General features: G+C 51.8%; 3 protein-coding genes across 11 annotated transcripts; 2 read left to right on the forward strand and 1 right to left on the reverse strand.

Moving 5' to 3' along the window:
* Nucleotides 1-2,573: 2,573 nt before the first annotated feature.
* LOC102065125 (uncharacterized protein C1orf50 homolog) lies at nt 2,574-8,281 on the reverse strand. 2 transcript variants are annotated; one of them, XM_005493922.3, is made up of 4 exons: nt 7,925-8,281; nt 6,946-7,032; nt 4,534-4,665; nt 2,574-3,870 (listed from the first exon to the last, which is right to left on the reverse strand). In XM_005493922.3, exons 1-4 carry the CDS (start codon nt 8,279-8,281, stop codon nt 3,679-3,681), a joined length of 768 nt encoding a protein of 255 aa, XP_005493979.3. In that variant the 3' UTR covers nt 2,574-3,678. The 2 variants fall into 2 exon arrangements, with proteins under 2 accessions (XP_005493979.3, XP_074414549.1); XM_074558448.1 differs by lacking the exons at nt 2,574-3,870; nt 4,534-4,665 and adding an exon at nt 4,713-5,366.
* P3H1 (prolyl 3-hydroxylase 1) lies at nt 8,280-16,135 on the forward strand. 3 transcript variants are annotated; one of them, XM_005493921.4, is made up of 15 exons: nt 8,280-8,762; nt 9,154-9,306; nt 9,472-9,661; nt 10,130-10,261; nt 12,118-12,257; nt 12,915-13,004; nt 13,115-13,167; nt 13,529-13,650; nt 13,827-13,954; nt 14,071-14,166; nt 14,281-14,431; nt 14,905-15,022; nt 15,212-15,287; nt 15,453-15,593; nt 15,671-16,135. In XM_005493921.4, the coding sequence occupies exons 1-15, from the start codon at nt 8,280-8,282 to the stop codon at nt 15,782-15,784; spliced, it is 2,187 nt and encodes a 728-aa protein (XP_005493978.1). In that variant the 3' UTR covers nt 15,785-16,135. The 3 variants fall into 3 exon arrangements, 2 of the variants coding, with proteins under 2 accessions (XP_005493978.1, XP_074414548.1); XM_074558447.1 differs by having other exon boundaries at nt 15,712-16,135; XR_012583727.1 differs by lacking the exons at nt 15,453-15,593; nt 15,671-16,135 and having other exon boundaries at nt 13,827-13,970; nt 15,212-15,234.
* A 151-nt stretch (nt 16,136-16,286) lies between these two features.
* Nucleotides 16,287-22,807, forward strand: CLDN19 (claudin 19). 6 transcript variants are annotated; one of them, XR_001333183.3, is made up of 5 exons: nt 16,287-17,710; nt 18,632-18,796; nt 19,028-19,115; nt 19,532-19,814; nt 22,214-22,807. XR_001333183.3 is itself a non-coding variant. In XM_026797389.2 (5 exons), the coding sequence occupies exons 1-5, from the start codon at nt 17,488-17,490 to the stop codon at nt 19,849-19,851; spliced, it is 660 nt and encodes a 219-aa protein (XP_026653190.1). In that variant the 5' UTR covers nt 16,287-17,487; the 3' UTR covers nt 19,852-22,807. The 6 variants fall into 6 exon arrangements, 3 of the variants coding, with proteins under 3 accessions (XP_026653190.1, XP_074414550.1, XP_026653189.1); XR_001333185.3 differs by having other exon boundaries at nt 19,532-19,785; nt 20,468-22,807; XR_001333184.3 differs by having other exon boundaries at nt 19,532-19,785.
* Nucleotides 22,808-24,270: the final 1,463 nt, after the last annotated feature.

Raw genomic sequence — 24,270 nt, forward strand, 5'->3', positions numbered from 1 at the left:
GGCAGCGCCCAAACTCCCTATAAGGTTTTTTTTAATAAGTGTTTGTTTGTTTGTTTTTTGTTGTTTATTTGTGGCTTTTTAGTTTTGGTGGTGGTAGTGGTTTTTTTGTTTGGTTTGTCATTTTGTTTGGGTTTTTTTTTTTTTTTTTTTGTCTTTTCTCCCTGGACCTGAGGCTGACATAAGAAGGGCCAAAGACACACAATTCCTCCTGCTGGGACACTCTTCGTGGCTGAGAGCAGTGGGCACTTATGGCAGGTTCAATCCCCCTAACCACCCACATCGTTCAGGAGCAAGAGGCTAGAAAGAAAATCTCCAGGCATGGCTACTTTCAGAAGCAAAGCAAAAATCTGGCCTGAAACTAAAAACTCCAGGCTAATTCAAATTTTAAAAGCTGGGAAGAGCTGCAAGTACCAGTGCTGGCAGCCTCAAGTTACCAAACACTGGCTCTGAGAATCACCTGGAATGGGTCAAACCCTCAGAGCATCTTTGTGGTGGACCTCTTAAATGAGCCCTGGTTCATCTGCATGGCTAAAAACAAAACAAAACCCACTCTGCCCAATGTAATGGTGTCAGAAGCACATCTGTGCCTTCTGCAAATATTGGACATCACTGGGGATTTTGGAAAGAGCCATTCCTTCTGAATATGCTCATTGCTGCCCTGAGCACTCACAAAAGAGCAAAGGAAGAGGAATCTTTTCAAAAGAATTTTCAAGATGAAATCATAAATAGGTATCAGTGTCTCACTGTCTCTTCCAGATGAATTTCAATGAAATCCCTGCCCTGTCAAGCACAAAGGCACCAGCTGGGTAGAGGCTGAGCCAAGTGGATGAGATCAAGAAGCCGGAGGGACCCTGGAGTCTCCCACAGGGTACCATCTCATCATTCCACCAGAAATGCATCCTCCCCACAAGCATCACAGGAGGCTCCACCTCAATCAGCTTCATCCTTGTCTGTGTTCCAGATTATGTGTTGCTTTGGCTTTAGAGAACCTTCCAGTATTTCTGATGATGCCTCAGTTCTTTGGCTTTAATTAGATCCCAACAATGCATAAGCAATATTGAGGGAATGGTTCCACCTTTCCATCAACACCTCCCTGCACCAGCCTCATTCCCCACTCCCCACAGTGCCAAGAACACTGAGCATCACTATGGGCTCATCACCTCCACGTCCTGTCTCTTAGGCCCTCCTTTGTCTTTTCATACAAAGCCATAGTGGTTTTGCTTTTTGGGAACAAATCCACGAGAAAGACTTGACAGTGCCTAGAGCAACTGCAGAACAGGGGTGAGCTCTGGGGTGTGGAGGGCCTGCGGTGTCTGCTGGACACACAGGACATCCCACCAAAGGCTACACAGGCCCACAGCCACCACCCCCCATCCTCTTTTGCGCGCCATGGTACAGATATTAATGATGGAAACAGATAAGACTGGGGCAGGAATCCCCACTTCTCAGAGGAGCATAAATCAGCACACATGAAGATCTGGTGTTGCTATAATTAGCAACACACAAAGTCCATGCAGTAATTAACTTTCTCCCTTCCAAGTCAAGATATAATAGCATGCAGTAAAATCAAACTCAAGGCAATGAAACAAGCAGAGAAAAACCCTGTCAAATTTGGCACCTGTAACTTGATAAGGAATTAATTATAGCCTGGTCTAATACTACTACTACTAATAATAATAAAAAATTGTTGTTAATATGCCCTTGTGCTCTAAGTGAGGAAAGATATTGAGAAAAATGTCCCATATTGAATCCAAGGAACAGGTTTCTGTCAAACAGAGGCTCTGCCATTGTGGGACGTAGGTGAGCTACTGCACTGGACACAGCTAGAAGAAAATCTGGGACAAAAAAAAACCTGGGCTGCTAGGGAGCTGCCCCAAACCTCCCAATCCTCTGTAACACCAGCAGGAAACAGCTCTTCCCATGAGGAACTGTCACTGCCAGCAGCCTTGAGCATCTCCCAGTGTGTGGGGATGAGGACAGAGGGACACTTGAGGTGCGGCTGTGTCCTGCAAAGGGGGAATAAACTCCAGCAGTGACAAAACACAGTGACAGTGCTGGTCCCCAAGGGTCTCGTTTTTGCAGATGCCCTCACAGCTGGGCTCCACCAAGAAGCACCAACTCCACCCATAGCCAGCCCAGACCCGAAGGTCAGAATTCAGCTCCTACAAGTGGACACCAACCCTCCCATGTTGCCCATGGAGATGGCAAGGTGGTTGTGTACATGTAATGCCTAGAGCAGCATATAAGGTCATCTTGTAATGTCAGGAAAGTGAGCAAGTCATGGAAGAATCCAACCAGATCTAATGTTACATACCAGGATCCAACCTGGACATCCGCTCTGTCAATAAATTACAGCTTTGGCTCCTCACAGATAAGCAGGCAACTTCCTGAAGAAGCCCCGTGTGGCTGAGCAGAGAGAGGATATCTCCTCAGCAGCTCTGATCTTTACTTCTCCTTGGTTTTCCTAGGTGGAAAAAACATGCTGGAAGTGTCCTACCAGCTCCACGTGCCACTAAGTCCTCCTAACAAAGCTAAAGGTATTTTTGCCACACAGGAAAAACACCGGGCCTGTCTTGGTGGTACATGTGAGATAACAGTTGATTTATTTTACTCTCCCCACTGCTCTGGCATAAAGTCATCCAGTATCCTGCCTCTACCTGGCAGCTCATGCACTCACATCCAAGGGGGAGTGCATGAGAATGTGTGTTGCAGACATCTTTTTATGAAAATCCTTTTCTTAGGATTTTTTCCCGCTGAGAAGCTACAGCAACAAAATGTAAACAACAGTTATCTGCAGCTGTGGAATGCATCAGGTGTGTCTGTGATTGGCCCATCTTGAATGTTTATAATTAATGGCCAACCACAGACCAGTTAGCTTGGATTCTCTGTCTGAGTCACAAACTTTTGTTATTCATTCCTTTCTATTCTTAGCTTAGCTAGCCTTCTGAGATGAAACTTCCTTCTATTCTTTAGTATAGTTATAATGTAATATATATATATGATAAAATAATTAATCAAGCCTTCTGAAATATAGAGTCAGATCTATGTCTCTTCCCTCATCCTGAAAACCCCTGTGAACACGGTCACAGATGTCAAAAACACATCATCTGAAGAGCACCTGAAGCCTGCATGGTACTTTTGAGAATGCTCTTTCCAGAGAAAAGAGCTTCAGGTCACCCTATGTTCCCAGCTCAGGGATTCAGACCAGCTAGGACAGAGACCAGAAGACTCATCACAACAGACCGTTTGCACAGGCTTTTGACTACTCTTCCCAAGCCACAGAGCTCTTTAAACATGTGGATTTTAACAAGGGGGAAAATCCAGCCCTGAGATCATTACCTGACGCACTCACAGTGAGGTACACCAGAGCCAGGCAGATAGGGGATATTATTTTACAGCATTAGCACATCTACCCCAAGCATTTCTGCTTTTTGCTCCAAGCACTCTTGGAACTGACAACTCCTGGTACAGGTCAATAAAGTAAATTATTGGCATCGGTCAATAAAGTAAATTATTCAATTACTATAAAATCCAGTAAGACTGAATGCAGAATTAGTCTCCTTAAAGCACAAAAACAATCAGCATTTTTGTTTCTTGGTCTCTTTCCACCTCGCCTTTGGCAGCATACAGGCACTGTGTCCCCTCACTCAGGGACTCTGCTCAGGGGATCCTGTGGGGTCACTTGTGTGACTTGGTCAGGCCCTGGAAGTTGGGCTCCATGCACAGGGGCAGTGCTGCCTGCTGGTTCAGCAGCTTCTCCAGGACAGTTATTTCAGCATCTCGTCTCTCTATGTCCTCAAACGGAGTCCAGGACATGTCATGCTGGAGCTTATAGGCACCAAGAAATTCATGGGGAGTGGTACCCCATTCCTGGTGGAGAAAAGAGAGATTCCATCAGTGTTCAGTTTCCCTTGGAGGTGGGCTGTGCTGTCCTTAAGCCCTACTACCTTTGAAGCAGTCCCAGCTACACAACCATACCATTTCCTAACCTAAAAATAAGCTCAGCTACCCCAAGTCCAAGATCAGGCTGAGCTCCAGCACTACTGACAGAGGAAGGCTTGTGGACACAAGATCTCCCTGACCTGCCCTGAAGCCTTCACCCTGCATGTAAGAATATGGGTAGTCTGGAAGGAGGAGGTCTCTAAGACCATCACCTCAGCTGCAGGCAAACTCAGTTCCTGGGCTGAAGTACCTAAGAGACTGTCCTACCAGGCAGCCACACCAGCCAGCGAAGGCTCAGGGCACATTGGCAGTTCTTTACTCCCAGACAAAGAACCACAGGTACCAAAAGACAAAATTCAGATCCATGCTCCAAAGGGCTTCTTGCCATTCTCCATCAAGAGCCAGAGAACTCTGTAAGATGGCTCTGGCTCCAGCAGACTAACCCAGAGCAAGGGCAAACACCAAACCTGAGTAGGAACAAACAAATGCCCCCATCCAGCTGGTGCTTTTGCCTGAGCTTCATATGTTCCCAAGCACCAAAACCACTATTTTTTTCCCCTCCCTGCTTCTTCATGGCCTGTAACCACCCACCTTAGGAGACAGAATGGAGAAATACCGCTGCCCACTCTCCCGCCTGTACATGTAGTAAACGTTTCCTGGCTTCTTCACAATGTTGCAGGCTACGTGGTTCAGATCAGCATCCCTGTTAGCTTCATCTAAGACCTGGAATAACAAAACATCTTTACACTTGAAATAAAATGACAACATGCCATTGCCTCTCAGCCATAGCCCAAGACATCACTCAACCTATGGGTCACAAGGCCTTGATCTCCCTGCCAACAGGAAGGAGACATTTTCCAGAGATAAAGTTTTTTCTAATTCTTCCCTGTCAGTAGGACTTCAGAGAACCTCTCCACAGAGGTGGAGATACCTCTGCATCTCACCCCAGATTCATCTCTATACTTGATGCCACCACATGTTGGGTTTATTCCTCATCTCCACATACAGCTGCTGGACTGGGGCCTTGTCTTGGTTTGAAAAGACAGGTGTCTGCTAAGGAAGGCAGGAGCTCTCTTGAAATGGAAAATGTAAACCTCCTCCCTCCAAACTGTTATAGTTTTGAAATTAAGGGGGCTCTGAGGCAAAGATATGGGAGTAGGAATAACAGTTCTTTATTAAGAAAACAAAAATGCAGCAATACAAAACAACACTGACAGAGTCAGAAATATGACCTCACACCCTGTTGGTCAGGCTGTTGGTAGCAATCTGATTAAATAATAGCTGCAGTCCTCCTGCAGTGCCAGCTGTGGTTCTGTTGAAGCAGTGATCCTGTAGAAGGGTGGAGCTTTCCTCTGAAGGTCCAGGGGTGATGTAAATGGGCCTGCTATTTCCCTGGGAATCCAGTGGAAAAGAAAGCTGCTCCTCTGGGAATCAAGTGGGAAAAGGCTGACTGTGGTGTTCCAAATCTCAGATTATATTCAGGTAGAAATGCTTGGCTCCTCCCCCTGGGCAGAGCATCTCCCAGTGGGACAATGATAACTTTATCAGTCATGCAGTGACAATGGCCATTGGCAGAAGATATCTCCCGGGAAGGAGGATGGGTCATGGCAGAGATAAGGAAAATTGCCCCACCTGGTTTTAACAGGTGGCCCAAATAACAGAAGATAAGTGCCCCACCTCTAACAGATGGTAATAGAATACACACCTGCAGCCACAACCTGCATTTGCAACCAAAGACAGGCCTTCCTGCTGTGCCAAGGGAAGGGGCAGCAAACAAAGGAGAATTCATCTCCCCAGTTCCACCACCCGACTGCTCCAGCTCCACCAGTTAATGATTACATGATGCAATGGCCTCAATGGTAGTGGGCCAGTTGCAATGACTGGCAGATCCTTCCTCACTCTGGCTTCTGATTTTACTATGAAGAATGGAAAGCTAGACTGATGAACACAGCCCAGCATTGCTGTGTACTCCTGGGACCACCCACTCCAGCAAACCCATCCAGATAAACATAAAACCAAGCTCACCACCAGATAGAAAACTCATCTTTCCTAGTAGGGAGGCCTGAGAACCAACCACTAGAACTATCAGCCTTTAAGCTGGCGGGAGGCAGAAGCAGCAAGGAGAAACACCCCTCCAGGGTTAGGGTGAGAAGTACCTCACTCCCATAAGCCTTTGCAGGCACATGTTAATATCTTAAGTTCCATTGGTTCATACAGTTGCTTCACCCCAGTTCAGTCCCTATTCACCATATTTGTATGTTCCCTAGAAAGTTCTTCCCTCTCCTGATCCCCATTGGTCTCAGTTTGATTCAGTGTTCCACCCCTGTTACCCTATTGGTTCCCCTGGTTGGCTGCCCCTCCTCTGCACCAATTTCACTTGTTCCCATCGGACCTTAGCCCTCAGAGCCACCCCTTTTTCACCATATAAAACTCTGTGCCCTCAGTCCAAGTTTGTCCTTGTCCCTGGATTCCCCTTCAGACTCCACAGACTGTCCCTGGATTTCCATACAAAGACCTGTCCTTTGCCTCTGGTGCCAGCTCTCACAGCGAGTGTGCTCCAGGCCCTGAAAGCGCTAGTCGCTCACAGAGGAATCCACTGAAGTGCACCACTTTACCCCAGGGCCTCCGATCCAGCTAGGGCCACGTTGTCACTTCATCAGATCCTTCCAAGAGCATAGTGCACACACAAATCACCAGTTCCAAAACCAGAGTAATCTCTTTCTGTCCTGATACCCGCAAGCTGTTTTGGACCACCTGCCCTTGCCCCCCTACTTTATTCATAAAGTCCTTCCTGGTTTGGTGAGGACACAGAGAAAGCACAAAAATCAACCCTCCACTATCCCCCATTGACACTGGACAATAGATCTCCTTATTTTTCCACTAAATCTTTGCTCAGCTCCCAGCCCCAATTCACATGTAGGCCACAGCCCTTCCCAAATGCCCAGCAGCGGCAGCAAATGCTCATCTCCCAAGGCAATGAGCCTTCTGCCCATCTTTACTCACCTTCCGCGCCTGCTCCTGCAGGTGCCGGATCTGCTCAGCGATGACTGTCAGTTTGCTGCAGGCATTTGCTCGGACAAAGTCATTGGCCTGGGAGAGAAAATTGGGCAGGTCCGAACAGGAAGAACGACAGCCCTCTGGCTGTGCTGAGCCAGCTGTGGTCAAGCTCAAGGCATCCACAGAGTTGGGGGGTGCAGGAGCTGTCCTGGCACCCCTGGGCAGGAGCAAGGACCAGGAGCTGTCTGGATAGGCTGAGGGGCAGTGAGAGGGAGCAGCAGGATATACTGGGAGGCAACAGCTTGGACTGGGAGGTAGTGGGCTACACAGGGAGCAGGCAGCAGGACATACACTGAGCTTTAAGGTGAACTGAGAAGCTCTGAGGAACATCACCAGAGATCAGTAGGACGTACTACGAGGCACTGGAGGAATAGTGTAACATACTGGAGTGCACTGGGAGGACCAGTAGAACATATCAGGAAAACCTGGGGAGGACTGAGAGGCAGGATGGACCGAGAATCACTGAAGCAGTCATAGAACATATCAGGGGTGCTAGGATGGACTGGCAGTATGGTAGTGGGAGGCATCTGTACGTGCTGCTGTGAACTATATATAGGGGGACATACTGGGAGGCAGCAGGGCATACTGGAATGGGACTTCAGTGGGATGCTCTGAGTCACTGCGGGGCAGCAAGGCACAGTGGGAAGCACTGAAGTGCAATAAGAGGTTCTGGAGACACCAACAACGTGGGAACTCGGGAAGATACTGGCGGGGCACTGCGACATACTGGGAGGGGACAGTGGGAGATTGTGGGAATCAGCACAGGACACACCAGGAGGCCGCCGGGGTCACCGGAAAGCAGCGGGACGTGCTGGGAGGCACCAAGGCCGCCGCCGCCTGAGAAGGCCCCGGAGACGTCCGGGAAGCAGCGGACAGCGAGTTCAGCCCTGCTCCCGCAGCCCCGTCGCTGGGACCCGGCCCTCACCTGCTGCACCTGCTGGGCCAGGGCCACTAGGTCACCGGGGTCCCCGACGCGGCCGGCGCGGCCTGCGCTGCCCTCGACCAGGGCCAGCCCGGGGCCGGGACCCGGGCCCGGCCCAGGGCCGGGGCCGGGGCCGTCATGCCCAGGCTCCGAGCCGCCCTCCGCCATGGACAGCCACGACCCACCGCTTCCGCCCGGTGGAGGGGCTTCCGCTGAGGCGTCAGCACGCACGGTGAGGGGCGCGACCATGGCGGGGCTCTGCTGGCGCTGATTGGCCGGCGGCGGGGAGGAGGGGGCGGAGTTAGTATCGCTCCGGTGCCCGGGCAGGCTGGTGCCGCGGTTCGGCCGGCGTTCGGACATGGCGCTGTCGCCGCTGCTTCTGCTGCTGCCGCTGCTGATGGTGCTGCTGGCGCGGGCGGCCACTCCACCGGAACCAGTCCTGGTCCCGGTCCCGACCCTAGCACCGGGCGACCCGCCGTTGCCCGCCCAGTCCCCGGACGCGCTGTTCGCCGCCGGTGCTGAGGCGTACGCGCGGGGGGACTGGCCCACCGTAGTGCTGCAGATGGAGCGGGCGCTGCGGGCGCGGGCCGCCGTGCGCTCCCGTCTGATGCGGTGCCGCCTGCGCTGCGCCAACGCCACAGCGGGGCCGGCGGAGGCGACCGAGTCCCAGCCCGACCCGGTGCTCCGGGACTTGTGGTTCTTTCGTGCGCTGCTTCGCCGCGCCGCCTGCCTGCGGGGCTGCGGGCCCGCTGCGCCCTCCCGATACCGCCTGGGCGAGGAGCTGGACCGGGAGTTCAGCCGGCGCAGCCCCTACAACTACCTCCAGGTCGCCTATTTCAAGGTGCGGCACCGGCGGCGGGGAAGGAAAGGGAAAGGGGGAAGGGAAGGAAAGGGGGTGTCCCGCTACCACGGGTTTTGGGACGGACGGGATGCACGGAGGATCCCGGAATCAGGCGGGAGGATGGATGGGTGGGACCGGGTGAACCGGCCGGTGGCGATCCCGGTCCCGGGCCGCCGGGAGGGTTCAGTGTCTGCCCCGGAGGAGTGAGGTTGCCGCCCGGCAGTCTCGGCCTTGCCCCCCCCGCCTTCGCGCCCCCCCACCAGTGCCACGTCGGAGCTCGCCGGAGCCGCCCCCGTCACCGCCCTCCGCCCCGGCTGCCGGGATGCCCCGGGGACGGGTGTCCGCTCCGCTCTGCACGGGATCCGCGCTCTCTCACCCTCGTCCCACCCAGATGAACCGGCCAGCGCAGGCGGCGGCGGCCGCTCACACTTTCTTCGTGGCCAACCCCGGGCACCAGGAGATGAGGCAAAACCTGGAGTACTACCAGGCCATGGTGGGAGTCCACGAGGATGACTTCACTGACCTGGAGGCCAAACCCCACCTGGTGAGAACCTCCCTTCCCAAAGTCCCTGTCCACTGTGCAACCCAGGGCAATCACACCACAGCTGCTAGCTCAGAGAGCTCGTGAGGTGCCATTGAGGTGGGGATGAGATGACCCATCACAGGGGGGTGAAGCACTGAGATCCCCTCGTTTCTCATCCTTCCGCAGAGTGAATTTCAGCTGGGCATCCGGTTTTACACAGAGGAGCAGCCAGCTGCTGCCATCCTGCACCTGGAGAAGGCGCTGGAGGAGTATTTTGTGGCAGACGCTGAATGCCGCGCTCTCTGCGAGGGACCGTATGACTATGAGGGTTACAACTACCTTGAGTACAATGCAGACCTTTTCCAGGCCATTACAGGTGGGAGCCATGCCTTCTGTGTCCTGTCACAAGAGTTGAGTACAATTCTCAGGAGGTTGGTCCACAAAGACCTGGGGTGGGGGTAGAGGGTCCCTGAAGAGTGGAAACCCCATCCTAGCTTTCACTAGGGAAGGTGTGGCTAGTAAATGGCAGGAGGTGTTTACCTCCACTTAGCGCTGGGACTGATGCCCAGGAATTCTCCTAATTCCAGAGGAACATGGAAAGACAGAAGAGAGACCAGTAGAGGGTCACCAGGATGTGATGGGAGGCTGATGATGGCTAGTCTGTCCTGAGAGAGCACCACAACTCCACACTGGTCAACTCTGAGGTGGACGACCCCCATCCCTGAGGGTTTTCCACTACCAAAAAGCTTGCAACAACCCCAGTATGAGCAGGAGATTGAATACCCCTCAGGGTCCTGCCCATCAGCCCATGGGTGACTGTGAGCATGGTGTTTTTCTCTTCCAGATCACTCCATGCAAGTGCTAAGCTGCAAGCAGGGCTGTGTCACAGAGCTGGCCTCCCAGCCTGGCCAGGAGAAGCCTCTGGAGGATTTCCTGCCCTCGCACTTCAACTATCTGCAGTTTGCCTACTACAACAGTAAGCAGCTCCTCACCTCATCCTCTGTGGTTGTCAGCACTCGTCATTTTGCCTGAAATCATAGATCCTTAGAGTGGTTTGGTGGCGAAAGGACCTTCAAAGATAATCTCATCTCTCTCTAATGAGAGTGGTGAAGCCCTGGCACAGACTGCCCAGACTAAAATTCCTTCCTTATGGCCAACCTGATTCCTTCCCTGGCACACACTGCCCAGACATAAAATTCCTTCTTTATGGCCAACCTCATGCTGCCCTTCTTCAGTTTAAGACAGTTCCCCTTGTCCAGTCACTATAAACCTTATAAACTACAAAAGTTGTCTTCATCTCTCTTGTGGCCACTTTTGGTATGGGAAGGCCATCAAGATCTCTCAGGAGCCTTCTCATGTCCAGGTTCAACAAGCCAAATTCTCTCAGCCTTTCTTCACAGAGAGGCTCCAGTCCTCTGAGCGTTTTGGTGGCCTCCTCTGGACCCGCACTAATGAGTCCATATCCTTATGCTGGGGAACCCAGAGCTGGACACAGCACTGCAAGTGGCATGTCACCAGAGTGGAGCAGAGGGGCAGAATCCTTCCCTCACCTGTTGCCCATGCTGCCAGGGATCAGCCTGGGGAGGGGGGGCTTCTGAGCTGCTAGTGCACATGGATGGGTCCTGTGCAGTTTTTCATCCACTATTATCTCCATATCCTTCTCCTCTGGGTGCTTTAATCCCATCCATCCCCCCATCTTCACTGATACTGCTGGAGAGCCTTCCACTAGGCCTTGTACTTCACGAGGTTCAACAGGCATGTTCCTCCTGCCTGAAACATTCTCCAGGAGATTAGATCACTCTGTGCTTGGCTGCAGCCCCTGTCCACGTTGCTTTATTACTGGGCAGCTTCACTTTTCAAGTGAAACAACAGCCGAGAGAAACATTTTTTTTTCCTCCTTGCCAGCTGTCCACCTCTTGCCTCAAATCACAGCAGCACACTCCCACTGCAGAAGAGTTACAACCCAGGAAAATACACCTGATTTGACTTCATTTTATTTCATATATACTCATTTATATATATGAAATAAAAAATATTTTATACTTCTTTAGAAAAGTTTAAGATGTTTCTGTGTGAATTTCTCCAAAAGGATAGGAAAAATATGAAGTCCAAGAGAACAGAAATCCTCAAGAAGAGACAGCTGTGAGGGGACCTCATCAATCTTTGTCAGTATCTGCAGGGTAATGCTGGAGGATGTCATCGGGCTCTGCTCTGTGGTGCTGAGCAATAGGACAAGAGCCAGAAACTCATGGCTAGAAAGTTCCATCTGGATATGAGGATGTTTGCAGCGACTGAGCACTGAAGAGATTGTCCAGAGAGGGTGTTACATCTCTCTCACTGGGGATATTCCAGGCAATCTGGACACAGTCCTGTGCTGTATGCTCTCGGGGGACCCTGCCTGAGCAGAGAGGTTGGGCCAGATGACCCACTGTGGTCCCTTCCAATCTGACTCATTCTGTGATTTTGTGATGCTGTGAAAGACCACATGAAAGTGGGGTAGGATGTTTCAGTGGCTGGAGACTGCAGGTTTGCCAGTAAATGGTTGGGTCTGGCTCCTCTAAATAGGCTTTGTCATGTTTTCCAAGTGAGAAAAGTACCCAAGCTGTACAAGTACCCCTGGTTTCTGCTGTGATGGTTTCTGGAGAGAGGAGAGTACCACAGAGTCTGAATTTTGCCTTTGTGGCAGCAGTTATCCTTGCCCCAGGGGATCTGCCCTACTTGTGACACAGTTTGGAACACAAGGACTATGTCTTTCATCTCTCCTCCATATCTGTCTTTGTTCTGCCTCCAGTGTCCTTGGACGTGCCATTAACAGCCCATTTCTCATTGCAGATGGGAATTATGAAAAAGCCATTGAATGCGCCAAGACCTATTTGCTCTTCTTCCCACATGACGAGGTGATGAACCAAAATTTGGCCTATTACACCGCTGTCCTGGGGGAAAACCTGGCCAGACCCATCCAGCCGCGAAAGGTGAGCAGTCAGAAGGACGAACGATTGCAGGGACATCTTCTCTTCTCACTGGGGACCTTTGCAGAAGCTGTAGGTTTTCTTCCGTACCAGATACCGAAGGTGGACAGGAATGGGTGGATTTAAGGTCAGACAACCTGGAAAGTAGCTGAAAAACATCACTGGCAAAATGTCTTAGGCCAAGTGAAGTTGGATGACGGGCACACATGGACACTTTCTTGATAGAGGGGGCTGTGAGAGGCAGGTGGACAGTCTTTTTAGGAGGAAGTGAAATTGCTTAAAAAGGAGAGGATTTGGCTTCAAAATAGCCAAATCTGGATGGCCAGGTCCTGCCTGGGATGTGATAGGCATGGATGGGAGTATCTGCCCCACACCAGTTGGAGTAGGGGAAGGGAAACTGCTCCTAAAGAGCTTCCTGCAGAGGGGATACACATGTGCCTCTGCTCAACTGTCATCTCCCCAGGGCTTGTCCACAGGGAAGTTCAGACAGCATGGGGAATGCCACTTGCTGCCCAGCTGCCAGATGGAGCAGGAAACAAGGCTGCGGGTCTGGAGCAAGGACCACAGGAATGGTCTAAACCTGCATCTTCCTGCCCACATTCGAGGTTTTTCAGAATCTTCCTGCTCTATCTCACCCCATCCCTCTGCCCCTTGCCACAGGAGATCCAGGCATATTACCAGCAGAGTCTGATGGAGAAGGAGCTGCTCTTCTTCAGCTATGACGTCTTTGGCATCCCTTTTGTGGACCCGGTGGGTGATGTGAGACCAGGGTGATGCAGTGGCCAGATGGAATGCAGATGAGAGATCTGTGTCCTGGCCAGATCTTTGTCCAGCTCCTGATGTTGTTCTTCTGGTGGCAGGACACATGGACACCTGAAGAGGTGATACCAAAAAGACTGCGAGAGAAACAGAAGTGAGTGCTGTCCCCAGCCAAGCTCACCCAATGGGGGTCTGACAGGACAAACCTTTCTTCCAGTGTGGGCTTTGGGCCAAAGGACACGGCATAGAGCTCCTGCCAGGGGATGTTTTGATGCTGGGACTGGAAGAGGCTGCTGGAGGGCAGAGCTTTATTTCCCATCAGCCCATGGGATGATGGGCATGTGTAGGTCACCTCAAACACCTCAGAGTGTGGGATGCATTGAGGTGACTCTCCAGTCTAGGTGCAAGCTTTGTTACAAGCACCTGAGACAGCTTGTCCTGCCCTTGTCTTAGTGGCCCTCATTTCTGGTGTGGGGACAGTGGGGTGGTGGTGCTGATGGCTGCCGCATGCCCAGGGTGGAGCGGGAGACTGCAGCACGCATCTCTGAGGAAATCGGCAACCTCATGAAGGAGATTGAGACACTGGTGGAGGAGAAGGCCAAAGAGTCTGCCGACATGAGCAAGTTCATCCGAGAAGGTGGAGAAGGCCAGGAGGGGAGGTGGGATGGAGACCTTTGTGACCCCTGCTGCTAGTTCACAGTCCCTTTACACAAGGGTGGCAGCAGGAGCAGGTGGAGGGACCACAGCTTCCCCCAGCCCTCCCAGAGCTGGTGGCATCTCTCCCCACATACACCAATCCCACTTGTGCCACAGGTGGCCCTTTGGTGTACGAAGGAGCCAGTGTCACCATGAACTCCAAGGCCCTGAATGGCTCCCAGCGTGTCGTGGTGGATGGAGTCCTGTCTGCTGAGGAGTGCCGTGAACTGCAGAGACTCACTAACGTGAGTGCAAGAACAGGTAGAGAAGGCAGGGATGGATAGAGGATGCCATCTATCCATCAAGGGGTCCCATCCTGCAGCTCACACATCAGACCAGTAACACAAATCGGGTTTTACAGGCGGCTGCCTCGGCTGGAGATGGCTATCGGGGGAAGACCTCTCCTCACACTCCCAGCGAGACCTTCTATGGCGTGACTGTCCTCAAGGCCCTCAAGGTTGGGGTGGTTGTGTGGAGAAACAGGCTGTGGGGACAAGGTAGGGTAGTTTTGGGGGAGATGGTTGCCCATGCCCATGTGGGGCTGAGTCCCTGTCCTGTCTGTCCTCCACAGCTGGGGCAGGAGGGGAAGGTGCCCCTGCACAGTGCCTACTTGTACTACAACGTGACAGAGAAGGTGCGGCGCATGATTGCATCCTACTTCCGCCTGGAGGTCCCACTCCACTTCTCCTACTCCCACCTAGTGTGCCGCACAGCCATTGATGGTGAGTGTGGCCCAGAGGAAGAAGTCTTTTGTCTTTTCCTGTCTGGATCTCCTCTAACAGCTGGAGTGGTGTAGTCTTGGACCTTTCTTTGGAGACCTTGCTGCTCCCTAACCCACTCTTCTTCCCAGGAGGGTGTAGGAAGCTTGTCCCTAAGCCCAGTTTGGGAAGATGAGCAGCAGCTCTGCTGGTTGCCTCTAACAGGGCAGATGGCCTCATGCCATACAGGATTTCATCATTCTGAGGCACTTTGGGATGGGCGCTGAGAGAGGTTGTACCTGGAGGGCCATGGAAGTGCCATGGGACAAGTCAACAGTGTTTTATGCCACCCAAATGGCCTTGCACGATCCACGCTCCAGCAAGTGGAAGTGCTTTAGGCTAACGCATGACTTTCTTGTCATCTACAAGCACGGGATACTTGGGGATGGACCCTGTTCTTGCACAGAGGGCTCCTGACGTGCCCTGTTCTACCCTAGAGAAGCAAGAAGGCCGGAATGACAACAGCCATGAGGTGCATGTGGACAACTGCATTCTCAATGCTGAGGCACTGTTGTGCGTGAAGGAACCCCCAGCCTACACTTTCCGGGATTACAGGTACTGGTGGTGGCTGTCAGCTGCAGCTTCCCCACCTAAGGGTACCACAATTTGGTGGCACCTCAGTTGGGAGGAGGAAGGTAGGAAGTACACCAGACCTGGGCTTTCTTGCTTCTGGCTCTTGCCATCATGCTGGAGAGCTCTGGTGATGGTTACTTGTCACCTCCACTTGTCCCCTGCTCCCTTTAGTGCAATCCTCTACCTCAACGGGGACTTTGAAGGAGGAGCTTTCTACTTCACCGAGCTGGATGCCAAGACTGAGACCGTGAGTAGCTCAGTTCCAAGGATCCATGGGCAGCACCAAATCTAGCTCCTGCCTGTTGGCCCTGTGCCCTGGGAACATCCCCTGTGCCACTGCAAAAGATGAACTTGGGTTGAGGGGAACCAACTCACCCCTGAGTGGGGTCTCCTGGTCTCCCACCCTTGACAGGCAGAGGTCCAGCCACAGTGTGGCCGTGCTGTGGGCTTCTCCTCTGGCTCAGAGAACCCCCACGGGGTGAAAGCTGTGACCAAGGGTCAGCGCTGCGCTATTGCCCTCTGGTTCACCCTGGACCCTCGGCACAGTGAGCGGGTAAGCTCCCTCCCAGCAGTGCGTAGGGCTTTTGGCTGGGACAGTGGCTATGCATACCACTATGGGTCTGCCCACAGGAGCGTGTGCAGGCAGATGACCTGGTGAAGATGCTTTTCAGTGTGGAAGAGGGGGATTTGGAGCCAGAGAAGGAATCATCAGCTGCCATTGCAGTCGGGAAGGATGAGCTGTGACATCCTGCAGGGACCAGGACATCTCTGCTGGGACTAGTCATGTCAGCATTGTGGCTTCAAGCTGCATAGTCATAAGGGTAACATAGGGGATCCCCTCTGCCCCTGACCCAGTTGGAGTGGGGCTTTGGGGAATGCTGTGTACTTTCCCTGCAGCATCCAGTATTCCCCTGTGGAGCTGACCTGGGGTGTGTGATGGAGGCTCAGGGGTGGGTGACATGGGGACAAGGGAGGGATGCTCTGTTAGGGGTGGGGTCCTGGTGCCAATGGGTGCAGATGTGTGCCTTTCCTGAACTTGGGGGTATATAAGTGCCTTCTGCAGAAAATGGGTGAATAAAGGTATTTTTTTTCTAAGCTGTTGCTTTCCAGGTGGGGACTGAAGGCTGGTGTCACCCTTTGGCTGTTGTCAGTGTTGGGGTACAACCTTCCCTCCTGGCAAGCATCTACCCAGGAGTATTGTAGCCCTGTAAGCCTCACAAAGGTGTTTATGGGAGACAGGGTGTCCCAGGGGCAGTAGCAGCAATGCAATCTCTGGCTGAGCATCCCTGGACCTCGCTCCCATAGCGTGGGAAGGAACCCACCATTCCAGTGAGGAGGGAACTGTCCTTGAACAAGAAGGACATTGAGCACCCTGGCACTCCCGGACAGGGCATTGAATTGTTCCTGCAGATGTCTGGCCATTACCATAACCATCGCGGGAATGTGGGCAAAAAAATCCTGCCCCATGTGCAGCCACCCAGCACCCCTATTTCACTTGGAGGGCCATTCAGTATTGGGGTGGGCAAGGGGGGATCTGGAGGATGTTTTCTCCAGGATGAACATACAGTCCCAGTGTAGGCTGCCCACCGTCCCAGTGTCCACCCCCAGCTGCCTGAGTTCGTGAGCAGACTGCTGATGAGGCCATGGCAGTTAACGATTGCCAGGTCCTAGGGCTGCAATGGGCTTGGTGTCACCAGGGTGGTGACACATGTTCCCCACACCCCCGCAGGCATACACCACTGACAATGGCTTCTCTTGTTGGTGCCATGGTGGCATGGTGTGCCTGAATTCCCTCACTGAATGAACTGTTTCCCTGCTCCCTGCTGAATTCCTGGAGTGACCCCTGGGGCCTCTGGGGGCTCCCCGTCCACGGCAAGAGGTCAAGGATGGTAACTTCCCACTAACCCCCTCGCTCCTCCTGTCCGGGAGCCCCATTTTCGCATATCCCAACACTGTCGTTGAGTGGTTTCCATCTCTCTCAAGACCCAAATCTCTCTTGTAGGACCCAAATACCTTCCATGCCCCAAATCTTTACCCTAAGACCACATTCTTCCCTCTAGGATTCAAATCCCTTGTCTCCAACCCCAAATCACTCTCCTCAGATTCAAATCTCTCCCCCTCAGACCGAATGCTCTTCCCTGGGCCCCAGTGCCCCCCCCCCTCCCTTAGGCCTCTAATTCCCACTTCCCGGTACCCAATTCCCCCTAAGCTCCAGGTAACCCACCCCCTTGGCCCCAACTCTCCGACTCGAGACTCAAAAATCCCCTCTGGGACTTAAATCTCCCCGCGCAAGACCCACGTCTCTCCCTTCACCTCAAATCCTCCCGACATTGCCCTCCTCCCCCCGCCCCGACCCGTATTCCCCCTCAGAGCCGCCCCTCGGGCCTTGTCCCTCCTCCCACGGCCGCTCTCCGTCCGCCGGGGCGGGCCCGGGCGCGGCAGCGGCGATGGGCGGCGGGGCGCGGGAGCTGGCCGGGTACCTGGCGGCCCTGGCCGGCTGGGTGGCGGGGCTGGCGGCGGCCGTGCTGCCGCAGTGGCGGCAGAGCTCGTACGCCGGGGACGCCATCATCACGGCCGTGGGGCTCCACGAGGGGCTGTGGATGAGTTGCGCCGCCCAGAGCACCGGGCAGGTGCAGTGCCGCCTGCACGACTCGCTGCTCTCTCTCGAAGGTGGGTACGGGGGCCTGGGGCCCCGTAGGATGAGCCCCGCTTCCTTTCCTGGATGCAGTCCCCGCTCCCCGTCTCTGCCTTGGTATGAGCTCCCCTGGGATCCTGAGATGCCCTTGCCCTTTTGTAAGTCTGAGTCCCGCTGTGGGTTTGACCCTCCCCCATATGGCTCTGAGCCCTTCTCTGTGTTTGAACCCACCTGTATGAGTTTGAACACACATCCGGAACAGGTCTGTACCCTCTTCACGTCTGGATGCCTCCTTCCCCTATGCATCTGAGCTCCCCTGGCTCTTCCTGGAGCCTGAGTCACCTTCAGGTCCAAGTCCTTCTTGCCCCCACCCCTATTGTAGATCTGACCCCCCCCTCAGAAGGGTCTGAGTCCACTCATCCACTGAGCTGAGCCTTGATGTGGATCCAAGCTTCCCTCTCCATCTGTGAATCTTAGGCCCCCTCCCAGGACTGAGCCTCTCTTGGCCCTGTGGATTTGAGCCCATTTGTGTGGCTGGGATGCTCCTGGCCCCAGCAGGTTTGAGCCCCAATGTGGGCATCACATTTAGATACCAACAGTGCCCCATGGGGACATCAAACACTCCCCCCCGCCCCTGCTCCATGACCGTGCATCACCCTTTTAGCATTTGGTGACTGTGGTGCTGCTCCTGGCAAAGTGTTTCCTAGCCCAGCACAGTCATGACCAGGATGAGGGTGGAAGGGAGGAAGGTCAGGGAAGGCATTTGGGAGCAGTGCCTTGAGCTGAGCTGAGGTCCCCATATCTACCAAGTGGGGAGGATATGACACAGGAGCTACACAGCAAGGACGGGGTTAAGGACAGATCCATCACCAGCATGGAACACAGTGACCTTGCTTCCAGTGCCCGGCTGTGGTCAAAGGCACCTGCTGGGAGCAGTTTTTCTTCCACCCTTGCAGTTCACATCCAGACATGCCGGGCTCTCATGGTCATTTCTCTCCTCCTGGGCTTCTTTGGCATCATCGTGAGCGTGGTGGGCATGAAATGCACTAAAGTTGGGGAGGAGGATCCTGTCACCAAAAGCCGCATAGCTGTTGCTGGAGGTGTTCTCTTCGTTCTCTCTGGTAAGGCAGCTCTAGCCTTCATACATCACTGGTGCAGGAATCCTCAAACACCTTTCAATGCTGATAGAGGAAGGGGAGCAGTTTGGTGAGGGCTGGATGTCACTGACAACCAATGTTTGATGTCTAGTGGAACAACTAGGCAACCATCTCACTGCAGGGGCTTTGGACTAGGTGATCTTTAAAGGTCCTTCCAACCCAAAACATTCTGTGATTCCACGATTCTGTGCCCAGGTCTGTGCACACTGGCTGCCGTGTCGTTGTATGCCACACAGGTGACCTATGAGTTCTTCAGAGAGAGCACCATCCCCATACACACTAGGTAAGACCCTGGCTCAGGAGGTGCCCTTCTGAATCCTGTCTTGTCCCTGCACTTCCCATTGTACCTTTCCTTTCTGGTTTTGGTGAGGCACAGCATTGTGGGCCAGTGTGCCCCATGGGTGGGACCTCTGCCAGCCCTCGCTGCCACCTTGCAGATGTCGCTGATGCTAAAGCTTTAGCTGTTACCAGCTGGGACTGGGTAGTGGTGCACGTGTGGAATTTCAGCCCAGGGGAGGATTATAAGCTGGGGACATGTGGTAGCTGGATACAGCCAACAGGAAAGATGAGGATGGAGAGGGAAGAACTAAAATCTGCCTTGATCACCTCATTGGAGCTTCAAGCATCCTGTTGCCCATCTCAGTTTGCACCTGTGCCTCTCTGCCCCTCCCTGATGCGCCCTTACCCCTTTCATCACAGGTACGAATTCGGCTCTGCTCTCTTCGTGGGCTGGGGGGCCGCCAGCCTCTCCATGTTGGGGGGGTCCCTCCTGTGCTGCTCCTGCCCTGCCAAGGAGCACCGAGGACAGCAGTACCATCAGCAGTCACAGCCCTCCACAGCCCGCGAGTATGTCTGAGCCCTCGCCCTACGCTCCTGCTGCCCAGTGCCTCCCTTCCCTCCCAAAAAGAGGCAAGACCCTGGTGTTCCCACTCTGCCTGGACCCTGAATGTCCCGTGAGACCTTTCTCCTTCTTATCTTCCAGGTTTCAGCACCATTTTCAGTGCCAGCCTCTGAAGTAGAGGTTTTAAGTGTCACACCTGTCATATCCATCATTGCTGTGTTCTGCTCAGCTGGGCGGGGTGGTACCCCCAGCCCCACATCATGGCCACGCCATCTCTGTCTGTCACAGGGATTCTCTGGGGGTGGTGCAGGGAGGTGATGCCAGTGGCAAAGGGGCACAGAGCCAATTGGCCAATCCCACAGGGATTGTACCATGGCCACCCCTCTCTCACACCCTGGTTTCAGGAGTAAGTGGGGAGGAAAGCCAGAGTTTGGTTTTCCTTGGATGAGGTTTTTACTTCTAACAGCACCAGCCCAACTTGGAGTTCAAGCATCCCTACACCCCGTTCTTGGCAGAGGAATGCTTTTAGGATGCAGCATTGCCCTTCCTCATTGCTACTGGAAAGCAACAGTTTAAAATTATTATTAATTATTATTCAGTTTAAAATTATTATTAATTATTATTGATTCCTTCCTGGAGGCCAGTTGTTCCAGCTGAGCTCTGCCAGCCCAAACCTGCCTTGGACTCATTCCTGTCCAGGACCAGGCTGTGCCTTGTTAAACAATGAATGGGTTTCAGCAAATTAAAGCAGCAAAAAGAGGGTCTGAACATAAATTATTTGTTTTTGGTTACAGATGGACAGAGCCCTGAATTTTGGTGCCTCCCTGCTGGGTCCAAATCCCTCTTCCCCTGCCAAGATCCCCTAGAGCAGACAGTGAAGGTTCCAAATACAACCTGCTAATTGCCTCCACCACTTTGTACCTCTATTCTACTGCTACTAATTGTTTTGCAACTGCCAAAGCTCCAATTTCATCTGTAAATCCTCCAAATTCTCTGTACTCCATCCCTCCAGCCCTGCTGCAGTGTTGCGCCAACCAAGCCGCAGGGAAGAACACTGAAAATTATCCAAACAGCTTCATAATCTATTTTTTAATTTTATCTTTAAACCCAAATATGAAGAGAAAGATGATTTTTTAAAAATTTTGTGTTGCTCTATTTTATTTTGTTTATTTTATTTTGCTCTATTTTGTTTTATTCTACTTTTCTCGTTTTTATTTTCTTTCCTTCTGTTTTATTTCCTTTCCCTCTATTTGATGTTATGCCCATGCCCGGCTCTGGGTCCCTGGCTGTGCTGGAGGAGAAACAATGCTGTTTTTTCCCCAAGGGGGCGCGTGATTTCTCTTTCTCCCTGGCATTAACTGCCTTTATCTCTTTTAAGTTGCAGTCCCCCTGTAAAGCTGTCCTGCACACCTCATGGGAGAGCAGTGCTTCTAGGCTGGCATCACCCATCAGGTGCTGAACCCAGATTTTGGGGTTCGAAAAACAACAACCAAAGCCACTGCAGTCAGCATTGAAAAGGAATCTTATGCTTTAAAACAAACAAACAAAAACACCCCCCCCCAAAAAAAAAAAAACAAAAAACACACACACACACTAAAAGGGCCTTTTCTTTTTATATTTCAGTGTAAATGAAATTTATATTAATAGAATAAAAAACATTCTTAACTTTCCCTTGGGATGCATGGCCTTGGATTTTTTTGTAATTAAAATTGTGACTTGGTGGTATTACAATATTTTAAATCATGGGCATCTTTCTGGAACTGTCTCTTTGATCTCCCCTCACTCCCCATCTGGACCAGTCCCCTCCAGTGCTGGTTCAGAGCTACTTCTGCAGTGTGGCAGGAGCCTTTCCTCCATCCTCAACAGTTCTTGCCCTCCTGGCTAAATATATTGCATCTTTTGCCACGTATTGCTCTCAGAGGTGGGGATGTGTTCTTACAAATTTCTTCAGATTAAATCCTTGGGAATCCAGCTTGACCCCTCCACAAGTCTCTTCCCAAGGCTGAAATGCCACCAGCATCTTCCACTTATAGGCCCTCTTATGAACCCTCATAGCTGAAGTCTTCCTGTTTTCTCCCATTTGCCATTAATTCGGAGCTGACTTGTGCCTAATTGGGTATTTACTAATTTAAGCCAATTTTTATTCCACTATGTGGGACGTGGCCCCTGCTGTGCATGTTTTTCTTTAGAGGTCATGTTTTCCATCCAGGTTTTTGCATGGCTGCTGTGTCGTCTTAGCATCCTCGTCTTGCCTCCTGCATCTAGTTCAGAAATACATCCCATCCCACCTCAAACCCAGGGATTTGCTGTCCTTGGTGGCTGCTGCGACATCTCCAATAGTCACCTGAAGGCTTCCTGGGGATGGACACCCAGGCTGGAAGCACATCAGAGAGGGGGATCTGCCTTTGGTCACAGCACAGGCAGGCTGAAACAGTTCCCCCCCTCCGACGCACTTAGTCATTAAACCAGTTGTTGGGAGTTGGGATTTTTTTTCCTTTTTCTTTTACTTACAGATTTTTCTTTTTCCCATAAATTGCTAGGAAACTAACTACTGGGGACTTATGGATACTTAGGGGTACTTAAGAAAGACAAAAGACTGTGTCTGAAGTCGGGAGAGGAGTGGAGCATCTGGGTACAGCTTTTTTCCTTGGGCGAGTTTCTCTCCGGGGGACGGAGATACCGCCGGAATGGGGGCAGGTAAAATAGACGGGGTTGGAGGCAGCTGGGTGCTCTCGCTCGTTGGCATCAGAGGAGGACAGCCAGGCTCTCCCTTCCTGCAAGAGAGAATTCACCGGCACTGAGGGACCGATCGCCATCTGCTCGTGTGCCCTGGCAATCCTGAACCTCGCCTCGGCCCCGCTGCTCTGGCCCCACTGTTTTTTCGGTTTCTCCACGCTGTGGCCGGCGCCGTCTCTGAGTTCCAGCTACCACTGTGGAACTCCTAATACATCTAGTCCACCACCCCCGGATTTTTTTTGCTCATTTCTGCCAGCTGTGACGGTAACTGCACCGAAGTGGAAAGTGCGAGCAGTCCAGAAGGCTTTTGCTGTGTCCCTGGTTCTGTTTGTTGTTAATGTTATTGTTTTGTTTGCCTTGTTATACATACTAGTAAAGAATTGTTATTCCTGTCCTCATATCTGCCTGAGAGCCCCTTGATTTCAAAATTATAGTAATCCAGGGGTCGGGGGTTTACATTCTCCATTCCAAGAGAGGCTTCTGCCTTCCCTGGCAGACACCAGTCTTTCAAACAAACACACCAGATTAATGAGCAGTATTGAGGTTTTGGGTCATACCTCTTGCTTTCAGCCAAAGCCCTGTGAAATAACAGTCATTTTTTAAATAGGCAGAAATGAGGGAAAAGGGAAAATTACCCGCACACATAGGCATGCAGAAGGGCTTTTCTCACACATCTGAGACATGGTTGTTTGAATTTGGTGGTGATTTTAATAATTCTTATTCACTGTCCTGCCCCTACAGCATCTGCTGAGTCCTCTCTAGTTCTCTGAGATCATCCCATCTCAGAAAACATCTTTCTTTTTTTTCCCCTTCCAGCCACAGCAGGTTTTTTTTTAGTAAAATATTTGCTGAAGTTCAAGGTTTGAGTCTTGTCAGCACGTTTTTGACACATGGTTGTGACAAACCTCATCGTTTTGACAAACCAAAATTTTTTTGACAAACCCAAGATCTGATTTTCACTGTCATTAACCCGGGAAAGGAGCTTAATCATTTGACCACTGTTATGTGGAGTGGTGGGTGGGAGACAGACACACGACACAACACAGAGTCACGGGCAAAGAGCATTGAGCTGAATGTGCTGCCCTTTCTGTAGGGTGTTTGAATCTCCCAGCTTAGACAGCTGATGGGATGGGACCTCTCCCCCAGCTCTCTGGCCAGTGGTATATCTGCATCTAAGCTTGAACAGGGTTGGCTGAGGTCTTTTCTAGAATGAGCCAGGTCAGACGAATTGGATTTGTTATGGCCAGGATTACCTTGTTCAGCTACAGACTAGCTGTGCTGTGACAGACTGCTCCTAGTTGTGCTCATCTACCTGCCTCTTTTCACCCCCAGAAAGGTTTCAGTTGGGGATTAACAAAGTGGATTTGTTTGATATATCATAAACTGAGTGTTTAGACAGAGCAGAAAATACAAATACACCTATTCTATAGGTGTTGCCAAGACCATGGAGGTACAGTTTTGTATCACTTGGGGTCACACAGTATTTCATGTGTCATAGATGTCCAAGAACCATTCTTGATCTGTAAAGGTTGGAAAATGAAGGTTCACAAACCCTTCTGAACATTTTTGGCCTTAATTCACTGCTGCATTCCAAAGCATTAGGCTTGCCATGTGCCAGAATTCTGGGAAAATAGAATAACTCAAAGCCCCAGGAATGTCACACATCAGGCACCTGGGTATCTCTGCAGGGCTGAAGGATTTGCCAAGATTGGTATTTTTCCAAAATGGCCACAGTAAAATGCTGCAGAGGATTATCTAGAGGGAAAAAAAAAAAAAAAAAGCAACAAAAAACCCAAACAAACAAACAAAAAAACCCACACAACAAAAGAAAGCAAAACCCACCCTAAAAACCCAAATGCAC

Source organism: Zonotrichia albicollis, chromosome 25 (assembly GCF_047830755.1).
Source record: "Zonotrichia albicollis isolate bZonAlb1 chromosome 25, bZonAlb1.hap1, whole genome shotgun sequence".
In the NCBI taxonomy this organism is placed as follows: domain Eukaryota; kingdom Metazoa; phylum Chordata; class Aves; order Passeriformes; family Passerellidae; genus Zonotrichia; species Zonotrichia albicollis.